The sequence below is a fragment of the Podarcis filfolensis genome (genome assembly GCF_964270895.1).
Source record: "Podarcis filfolensis genome assembly, chromosome: 1".
Taxonomy (NCBI): Eukaryota; Metazoa; Chordata; class Lepidosauria; order Squamata; family Lacertidae; genus Podarcis; species Podarcis filfolensis.
This window is the reverse complement of record NC_139604.1, coordinates 104,674,860-104,685,226: the sequence shown is the minus strand read 5'-3', so window position 1 is coordinate 104,685,226 and position 10,367 is coordinate 104,674,860. Positions and strand designations below refer to the sequence as shown.

At 41.8% G+C, this 10,367-nt stretch overlaps 1 protein-coding gene across 3 annotated transcripts in view; it reads left to right on the top strand.

The window, feature by feature from the left end:
* Nucleotides 1-9: 9 nt before the first annotated feature.
* Nucleotides 10-10,367, top strand: part of ENTPD5 (ectonucleoside triphosphate diphosphohydrolase 5 (inactive)) — a 20,415-nt gene continuing 10,057 nt past the window's right edge. Inside the window, exons 1-7 of one of the 3 annotated variants that reach the window (XM_083617803.1) lie at nucleotides 10-103; nucleotides 5,312-5,589; nucleotides 6,814-6,893; nucleotides 7,276-7,419; nucleotides 7,737-7,812; nucleotides 9,619-9,654; nucleotides 9,851-9,939. In XM_083617803.1, the coding sequence (XP_083473929.1) occupies nucleotides 5,373-5,589; nucleotides 6,814-6,893; nucleotides 7,276-7,419; nucleotides 7,737-7,812; nucleotides 9,619-9,654; nucleotides 9,851-9,939 (642 nt within the window). In that variant the 5' untranslated portion in view covers nucleotides 10-103; nucleotides 5,312-5,372. Of the gene's footprint in view, nucleotides 104-821; nucleotides 1,013-5,156; nucleotides 5,178-5,311; nucleotides 5,590-6,813; nucleotides 6,894-7,275; nucleotides 7,420-7,736; nucleotides 7,813-9,618; nucleotides 9,655-9,850; nucleotides 9,940-10,367 lie in introns of those variants that run through there. The other 2 variants (XM_083617805.1, XM_083617804.1) reach the window with 2 other exon arrangements.

The following is a 10,367-nucleotide window of genomic DNA, read 5'->3' as shown; positions in this document are numbered from 1 at the left end:
AGGACGATGGCGCGCGCACGAGAGGGAGAGACGTCACGCGCGGTGTGTTGACGTGACACGCGGCACCGGCGAGATGTGGAAGGTTGAGGGCTCTGACAAGGCGGTGAGTGGAGAGGTCTGGACGGGGCAGTGCGTGGAAGTTCTTTCCCCGCCGGCTCAGGGTCGCGCGCGGGCCCAGCCCTGGAGAGCTCCCCCTGCCCCGGCCTTCCCGGCTCTGGTCTCTCCTCCTTCGGCAGCATTTGCCCTGTCGATACTCCGGCGGAGTTTCGAGCGATACATTCGGATGCGTGCACACCCGACACGCGTCTTTCGGTCGGAATCCGGAGCTTCTCGACTCGGAGAGACCATGCCTCCCGTTTCAATCTGCTGTGTGCAAACAAAGAAAAGCCACTTTGCCCGTTTAGAACCACCACGAGGAAATACGTAGTTGTTTCCAAGCATCAGCTGAACGTGTCATTTCACTACTTACAAAATTGGTTTGCTCAATGGGTCTTGGAAAGAGTGTTGCTTTTATTCTCCAGTTCTAGTTATGCCAATGCCTCCTGAAATCGAGGTGTGGTATTTTAGATGTTCTGTGAAAAAGCGCATTTCAAGCAGTCGCACCATCTATTGCTGCACTGTGGCAGTGCCCGCTCCGATCAGCACAGTGTGACATAAGAAGATGAGTCAAAAATAGCTCTTTGTTTTCCCCTGTTCATGAATTGACTTTGTGCCTCCTCCCCACCCCCCACCCCCCACCCCATCGTTCTTTTGCGATGAACATGCATCTTGGTAAATTATTTTCTAATTCAGCAATTATTTTTATTGGAGCCTTTGCCCTACTGAAATATGCCCCTTGAACTTTCCTGGGGCAGAAAAAACACACCAACCAAGGCATATTTTCTTGTTTGCCTTAGATAAATGATAAACCTAGGTTCACAGAAGGTGGTTGGCTTGAACTTTAACATGTAACTCCTGCTTGCTTAATAGCTGAGCATTTTTAGTTGCACTTGCAAATAAAGCCGAGGAATAGGTGAGTGAAAATAATAGTATTGTATTGGAGTTGCTTGGCTAGTTAAATTGCTTTGTGGGGAGGGGGACTTTGGGATTGAAAAAAACTGCCTAAATTTCAGGTCTTGGATCGAATATATAGTTGTCATGATTGCCATCAAATAAAAACTAAGAGATGCAATATTATGTTTCTTTGTATATACTGTAATGTAATTAATGTGCATGGCGCTTTACAAATACAAGATAACCGGTCCTATCCATCCCTGAGGGGGCTTACATTCTAATCAATTGACCACAGGTGACCACAGATAAAATGGAGGGAAATACAGGCAGGAGTAAGCAGGGGAAGACTCTGTATTTATTTCAGTTACACATTCTTTGGGTTTGTAGTAATTGGAGATTGTGCTAAAGCCTTTATAGAAAAGATGGGTTTTGTGGAGGGATTTGAAAGAAGTAAGAAAGGTGGTATAACAAAGGTACCGTATTTTTTGCACCATAACACTCACTTTTTTCCTCCTAGAAAGTAAGGGGAAATGTCTGTGTGTGTTATGGAGGAAATGCCTACGGGTGGCATGCCTACGGATTTTCCTCCTCTAAAAACTACGTGCATGTTATGGTCGGGTGCGTGTTATAGAGCGAAAAATACGGTACACTGTATAAGTGCAGCTGGATTCATTGTTCCCAGATTTCTAAGGACTCCAACTCAACCTAATTGCTTTCTAACCATTGTTGCTCAGCCCTGAACCATTTATACAGATTATACTAAGATTTCAGCATCACATGTTCTAAATCTATTATGAAATCCACTGCAGCTTGACAGCTAAGAACACAAAGTACGTGAAGCTTATATGTGATTTGCTCATCAATTGGACTATTGTTTATCTGTGTAGGGGTACTAGCCTAGTATGATGGCAAGTAATGAATAAGCTACAATTTCCAAATACCATTCAGTATTGCTTCATATATTACATAACGTATTTTTCCGTGTATAAGACTGCCCCATATATAATACACCCCATACTTTTGGGGACCCTAGTTTAGAAAATGGGCATATGCACTATCTGTGTATAAGACGCCCCCAGATTTTTAACCTTATTTTAAAGTTAAAAAACCTAGTCTTATACACAGAAAAGTATGGTAATTATCCTGCCTTCCTTTGAAGTGCACAGAGTGGCACTTCACAGGGTAGTTGCAAGAATAAATTAGATGTTTGGTAGAACCATAATCAATTACGTATGTCACAGTGGCTTGTGAAATCAGTTCAGCACAAAGAGTGTTGAGCCCATGTTCAACTATTGATCATTATAATGGCTATGCAGATATTTTAATCTAGGTCTTCCTGGATTAGCATTCTGTTGACTACACCACACTTGCTCTGTGGTATCATATAGTACAGGAGCTTCTCCTTTAGATTTTTGCAGTGAGATATTTTTACAGACATTCTTCTTCTTTGGCGATCACTCGTAGCCAAACCATCCTAAATATCTTTGTAGAAGCTTACAAAAAGTTTGGCCTGTCATTCAACATCTGAAAAACCAACGTGCTGCACCAACAAGTACAAAATAACCCTTCTGCAGCGCCATAAATCCAACTCAATGGTGTAACGTTTTACAGACAGTCCTGTACATGTCTACTGAGAAGTAAGCTGCATTGAGTTCAATGTGACTTACTCCCAGGTAAGTGAATATAGGATTGCAGGCTTAGATATTCACTGGAGGGAAGTAAACATCTCAGTAAATGTGCTTAGGATTCCTCTTTATGCCAAATTCCATGCTTATTAGCAGGCTCGGTGGTTGGTAAGAAAACTTGAACTGTGAGTTCTAAATCCAGTCTTGGTTACAACATGAATGAGACCTAAGCTTCTATCAAGACTTGCTTAACATTAAGCTGTATTATGCATCTGACTACTTTAGTTATTATGCCTTTAACAAGGAGGAAAATGCAAAGTAGAGCAGGTGGGTATTTATTAGAAAATACCCAAGTTTTTAATAAATACTGGCTAGCACGATTTTGCATTTTTATTTCCTTTTTGGGCTTGTTCTGCTGGAGCAGAACAAGTTTATTCACTATTATGCCTCCAGTTCTAGGATAACAATCTATGTTTTTATTTCAAAATCCCATATGACAACATCCCAAGCTTTATATTTGAATAGGGAAACTACTGGTGGTGCAAAATAACAGTTCACTCAACAGGGATGTTAATGGATATTCTCTCAAAATGGTGTTGGTTATTGGTAAAGTTGAATAAAGGATTTCACTTGTTTGCTACTGCATTTAAAACTTGGTTGGAATTTGATTTAGACAATCAATCTGCTCCTAAGTTGCTGAAGCTGTCTTTTTAATATAAATTCTGGGTTCATGTGGCTTGGGATGTTCATTGTAAAATGAAAGTTTAGGTTTCAGATTGTTAGACCAATTTTTTGCCATTTTGTTATGGCAAAGTATAGCCTATAATGATATTCTTATGCTGCATATGAAGAAGTTTTCATCAAACTTGTCCTTAGCCCTAATTTTATGTTAAGAGGGGACTTTATTATGGAATTTCTTTCCAAGAATACTTTCTACTGCTCTTGGAACAAAACATACTGATTTGAATCTAGATGGAAAACGACATAGCTGCTGACGGAGAGAAGTTTAAAGTTTCATTTTAGGTTTTGTAACTAGTCATAAAGTTGAGGGATCAAACTATAAGAGTGGAGCTATGGAATGATAAGGAAATAAAAAAAAGGCAGGGGGCAAATGAGGTTTCTGAGCGGGAGGGGCAGCAAATTGAAATGGACATAAGGGTAGAAGCAGGAGAAGGTGACAAGTCCAGTGATAATGGATTCAGATGCCAAGTTCTAACCACATGTCGGTGGACAGATATAATTAGTAGTAGGTGGACAGATATAATTAGTAGTAGTAGACTGGGTGTGCAAATAGTGAGGTGATGTACTATGCTGAAAAGCTGATGCATAAAGTAGTTTGAGGCTTTTTAGAAATAAGAGCATGTCGCAGCTAAGTATAGACAAAATCAAGCAAGAGTCTTGTGGCACCTTAACAACTAACACATTTATTTTGACATAATTTTCTGTGGGCCAGAGTCCACGTCATCAGATGCTCTGTAAGGACTTGCATTTTCCCTGAATTTCTTTTTGGCAAGTTCTGCATTGGCTCTAAAACTCAACACTCTACTAAAATAGGTAAAATGCACTTGGCTACATTAGGTTGACTTTTTAAATTTTTAGTTTGAAAGTCTCTGTGTGATGCATTGCATTCCTCTTTTTCTTCTTCCTCCCCCCTTCCCCAAATAAACTTTATTTCTGTTCTTTGACATTTTGTTTCATGAGTTGAAAATAGTATTCCTCTGGAATTTCTCCTTAAAGACTTCCATATGTTAGACTGCACGGTTATTAAGCTAGCTCTTGTATTTCAAAATTACCTCATAGAGTTCTATGGTGTCCTCTAAGCTTTGGAAAAGTAAAACTAAAGCTCATTTTTCCTAGAATATGGCTGGATCCCTCTCTGTAGGATTTATCCCCTCGTCTCCCCACCCCTCCATTGCTGGATAATCTGGGAGATTTAGTATGACTAGTAGCAACCTATCAGAATTCATCTTTGGGGAAAGCCTTATACATTCCCTACTTTCTGGGTTCTTGTGAGATTCTTTTGTGCTATAATCAGACACAGCATTGGTCGGGAACATTAGTCTAAAAACAATTTGCATCTGATTCGAAAGTAAAAGTTAATACACAAAACAAAAAAAATATACTGAAAGATAAATTTGAGTACAAGGAAAGAAAACTGCATCTAATTCTAATTCCCCCCTCCCATTCTGCCTCTCTAATAACTACAAAACTAATGGTGTGTTTTACCCTCCCTGATTTTTAAGCGCTGCCATCAGGAGAAGATGAGATTCCCATTGTCTGTTGTTTTGAATGACATTTGTGTTCTTTGTCTGCCCGAGCCTGCTAGTGTTATTAGTGAGGACACAGAAGTCTTGGCCTGAACACAGCTTAGCTGAATTGAATAGATTCATGTCAATGGCTTAATTTGGCATTTGGCACAGTTTCAACATTGTGTTGAAGCTGTTCAACCGGATACTCTGTGAGGGAGGAGGAGCATAGTTTGCATTTTTATGAAATTGTCTGGAACATTAGAATGCATCTTGAACTGTTCCGTAGACTCAAAAGATGCAGCCCCTAATGGTGAGAATCAGATTCTTGAAGTGCGTTTGTAGCATGAGCTGTGGTTGGGGCGGCTTTTTAGGATGTTGAAAGTCTCCTGTGTGTAAGAGGTTTGGTGTAACTAATTATGCTATTGGTTAATAACTCTGCTGCAGGAACTTCTCCAACTCTGCAAATCCTGATTTGTACAGTGGCTGTCCAAGGCTCCCAAGCACAATGGTACTTTCCTGGGCTGCAGTCATTGCTATGTTTGCGCTTTCCTCCATTTACTGCCTAGTTTCTCACCATGGCCCAGAGCTGTGGTTTCAAGACCTCTTCCCTTCTAAAGTGTGCCCTGCAAACACCAGCATGGACACGTTATATGGCATTATGTTTGATGCAGGAAGCACAGGGACACGGATTCACATTTACACCTTCGTACAGAGAAGCCCAGGTAAGATCACACGAGAAGGTTCTAAGCCTATGCCGTGGGGACTTTAGATTGTGAATATATTGTATGCTTTTGCTAATTCTGATACCAATGATCTTACTCATCCTCTAAAAGTTGGAGAACTAGCTTGAGTACTACTGTGACCAGCCATTGAAACTTTATTCTGAGCTCTAGAGTTTCTTAATGCTTCATAAGCCTTTATTCTCAGAACTTCTGTCTTGTTTTCTTTAACCTTTGATCAGTTTGTACATGTTAGCTTCTCTTCCTAGATAAAGTTCATTGTGGTTCAGTTGTACTGCTTAGTCATGCTTCTTTTGAGAGGGTGTTCAATTTAAAGTGGCTTTATCACAGAAAACAGCAGGGGATTTTGGTCTGAAATGTTGTCTGTAACAGAGTGAGTGTCGGAAAGGTGGGAACTTGATAGTGGTATGAGTCGTATATTCACTTCTACAGTGAATTGTTAGGAGATTATCAGATAACTGTCAAACAAAACAAATACGTTTTCTAAAAGTTACTCTAGGCAGAGGGGAAGATGTTTTGTAACTTAGAAGGTGGCCTTGTTTCAATAAATGGATGAGTGGGGGGAGGGAATTGGGAAGGATCACCTTAGGACCTGGGTAGGCAAACTAAAGCCCGGGGGCCGGATCCAGCACAATCGCCTTCTAAATCCAGCCTGCCGATGGTCCGGGAATCAGCGTGTTTTTACATGAGTAGAATGTGTCCTTTTATTTAAAATGCATCTCTGGGTTATTTGTGGGCCATAGGAATTCGTTCTTTATTCTCTCTTTTCTTCAAAATATAGTCGGGCCCCCCACAAGGTCTGAGGGACAGTGGACCAGCCCCCTGCTGAAAAAGTTTGCTGACCCCTGCATTAGGACATGCTTGATAAATTTTTCAGCTCCTTATTTTGATTGCTTGGCCTTATCCAGATCAGCTTGCTTTGTCACGTTTCAACTAATTTTGTGCTCACTTGTTGCCCCAGTAATTCTTTTTACATCTGGATTTGCAGGGCTCAGAATTTCCTTTCCCAAAAGTATACTGAATTTGTCAGTTTGGCTGCATTTTGAAAACAAAGCCACAGTGGCCCATACTAGAACATTTTCTGTGTGAAAGAAATAATGATGTGTTAGATTGATGTCCTGTGAAACCAGTAAGTTCCTTTTGATAGATATGCACGCATTTGGGAAGATCAACTATTATAAAAGTTGTTTGGCTTGATTTTTGCAGAAAAACCTGCAGAGTTAGAAGGCGAGATCTTTGAATCAGTCAAGCCAGGACTCTCCGCCTATGCTGATCAGCCTGGAAAGGTAAGACATTCTGATGGCTTTTTGTGACTATTTGGCTCTCTTCCTCCCCACTCATTCTAAATTCAGTTTATATAACATGAAGAAGAAAAAGAAAGCACAATGGGAAGGCGAGGAGGACGAAGAGGCAGGTGAGAAGTAGATGTTTTGCTGTACAGCACCATCAGTAGACATGGCACTTGACACAGTTTAAGAATGGGGAGGGGGAGCTGGACAGGAGCTTACAATCTAGGATTGCAGAAGAGGTAAGAGAGGGTGGGGCAAGAGGAACTTGGGGGGTGGAAGGGACAAATGTGAGTAAATGCAGTTGCATGTACCTGCAACTTAGTTATAGGCGAGAACGAACTTACCAACATTTGTGTCTTGGATTTCTCTCCAACTTTAGGGAGCAGAAACAGTCAGACAATTATTGGACATGGCTAAAGAAGCTGTACCGCCCAGTCACTGGAATAAAACCCCAGTAGTCCTGAAAGCCACAGCTGGTCTGAGGTTGTTAGCAGAGCATAAAGCCCAAGCTTTACTCTCTGAGGTAACTTTAGGTTTTGCAAGGGGGTTGGCTCATTGTGTAAAAGTTGGGGGCATATGTAACAAGCTCTTTTCAGTGCTTGCCTATGTGCAGTTTTGCCTTGATTTTTTAAAAAATACTATACAAGTCTTGTGAGAGGCACTTGTAGATCCTACATCTGCTGTCACTATGTTTCAATAAATTCCTGTTTTATACCTGAATGCTGGGTGAAAGCGTTTGACTTGTGCTCACCTTGATTTACCTCCCACTGTTTTTTGTACGGGAGGAAAGTTATGACATCCACTCATCCATGCATAACCTAGTTTTTTTCATTTCCACAGGTCAGGGTGGTCTTTGAGGAGTCACCATTTCTAGTTCCTGATAACAGTGTTAGCATCATGGATGGATCTTATGAAGGTGGGTTCCGGGAGGCAGTAAATGGGAAGGAATGGAGGTGAGTTCGGGGAGAAAGAAAAGGGAGGGGACCAAGTGAGGGAGAATAACCACGTAAGCAAGAGTGAAGGAGAAGCATCTCCCCTGTGCCGAATGAAAGGTAAAATATTGCTAGTATCTCGGTGGCTAAACCACAATATCCCTCTTAGTCCCAAAGAGACGCTTTAAGTTTCTAGAGGAGAATTAGGTTCCGTACACAGGAAAGCAAAGAGTCTCTTTGGTTTTAATGGCAACATTTCATAATGCAAATACTGTTAGATGAAAAGCAGTCACATAGTTTGCAATTAGGAGAAACTCAAGCAAAGGACAAATTCAAGTAGCCAAACTGGCATAGTGAGTAAATAGTTTTAAGTATATCTAGCCCAGGGGGGTTGGGAGCCCCTGTATGCCAGAGATGTGCAGGGTTGGAGACAAAAGTATGCTGCCCGACAGGTGAGACTTTTACCTTTGTACAGTCAGCTACATTGTCAGAGGTATTTATGCGCACCCCTGCCCCAGTCTCACCAACAGGCATTGTCAAAGGTCAGGGACATAGTCTTTCAGCGAAGGAAAAGCCGTGGAAGAGGACCTGGAACAGGGCTGGAGAAAGGTGTGGCCTATGGATGGGGTATGACCTGGTAGGGTTCTGTGGACCAGATGGAAAGGCCTGGAGGGCTGCACTGGCCCCTGAGCCTGAGATTTCCTACCCCTAATCTGACTAACAATGACAGCTGGAGTAGAGGTTTTTTGTTTCCTCACAAGCATGGTTTATCGGTCAGCCTTTGTTGTTGTTGTTTAGTCGTTTAGTCGTGTCCGACTCTTCGTGACCCCATGGACCAGAGCACGCCATGCACTCCTGTCTTCCACTGCCTCCCGCAGTTTGGTCAAACTCATGCTGGTAGCTTCGAGAACACTGTCCAACCATCTCATCCTCTGTCGTCCCCTTCTCCTTGTGCCCTCAATCTTTCCCAACACCAGGGTCTTTTCCAGGGAGTCTTCTCTTCTCTTCTCATGAGGTGGCCAAAGTATTGGAGCCTCAGCTTCTCGATCTGTCCTTCCAGTGAGCACTCAGGGCTGATTTCCTTAAGAATGGATGCGTTTGATCTTCTTGCAGTCCATGGGACTCTCAAGAGTCTCCTCCAGCACCATAATTCAAAAGCATCAATTCTTCGGCGATCAGCCTTCTTTATGGTCCAGCTCTCACTTCCGTACATCACTACTGGGAAAACCATGGCTTTAACTATACGGACCTTATCGGTCAGCCTACATTTACCAAATGATCTTCAACTCACTTTCCATACCTTTGTGATGAACATTGTATTATTGTTTGTTACTTATTGGGAAGTACAGGCAAAACAGCACAATCCCTGCCTGCACATTTGCTAGCCAAAATATTTTCTGAGATGGGAAACAGTGAGCAGTGCAAAGCTATCCCACCATACTTATTGTGCGCTAAACTCAGCCTGGATCCCCCTCACGTGTTCAACATGCCAAAGTGGTCAAGTGAATTGTCCCTAAGCTGACAAGCCTATTAAGCATGTCCACTAAGAGTAAAGATAATACATTTTTTGTGGGTTAGAATTTCAAGAGCGGAATGGTGGAAGGTCTCAAATGGAAAACAGTGAAGGCTGATGGGGGTGGAGACTAGAACATATTCAAAACCTAGGGAAGGATTGGAAGAGATTATGCTTGAACAGTGATAGAGGTGGAAATCTAGCAGCAGTGGATATCTTTCTGGATTGCATTTGGGTCTCAAGATAGATTTCAGTTACTTTTCCTTCCTTTTTGCAGGTATACTAGCCTGGATCACTGTGAACTTTTTGACAGGTAATTACTGCTTTGTGATTTCAGTTTTGAGGCTTGGATAGAGTCTGTTCTGTAAAAACTGAGTAGGTAGTTTGATATTTATAGTGCAAATTTTCAGAAGACTCTGCTACTCAAATCCAGGGCTGCAAATAATAGATAACATGGAAACTCTCTGGGCATGTGGGTAGTTTTTGAACTTCTTCAATGTTCCCTGCAGGGCAGTTGTATGGCCGGAATCAGCAGACGGTGGGGACCCTGGATCTGGGAGGAGCCTCAACCCAGATCACATTCCTGCCACAGCGGGAGGTGAGGAATCTCGAGGTTGCCAAAATGTTGGATAATTTGGTGCAGGTGTCCCATTTATTTCATGTTTTATTTCATCTAGATCTAGGCTGCTTTAATCTGGCAGGGGCAACCCAGTCAGATGGGCTGGGTACAAATAATAAATTATTGTTATTATTAAGTTATTATATTATTATATTCATTAGGCTGTTAGGCTTCTTTGTAAAAGTGTTTTAAATACCAGAAATAATGTGAAATGGTATGTATTTGATAATGTTGCTTTTCAAGCTGTGACTTCCAAAATGTTTTAGCTTATTCTTTAAAGTAGTGCCTGTATCTTAATATCATACGTATATTCTGACCAGGGAACACGGGTGGCGCTGTGGTCTGAACCACTGAGCCTCTTGGGCTTGCCAATCGGAAAATTGGCAGTTTGAATCCTCACAACGGGG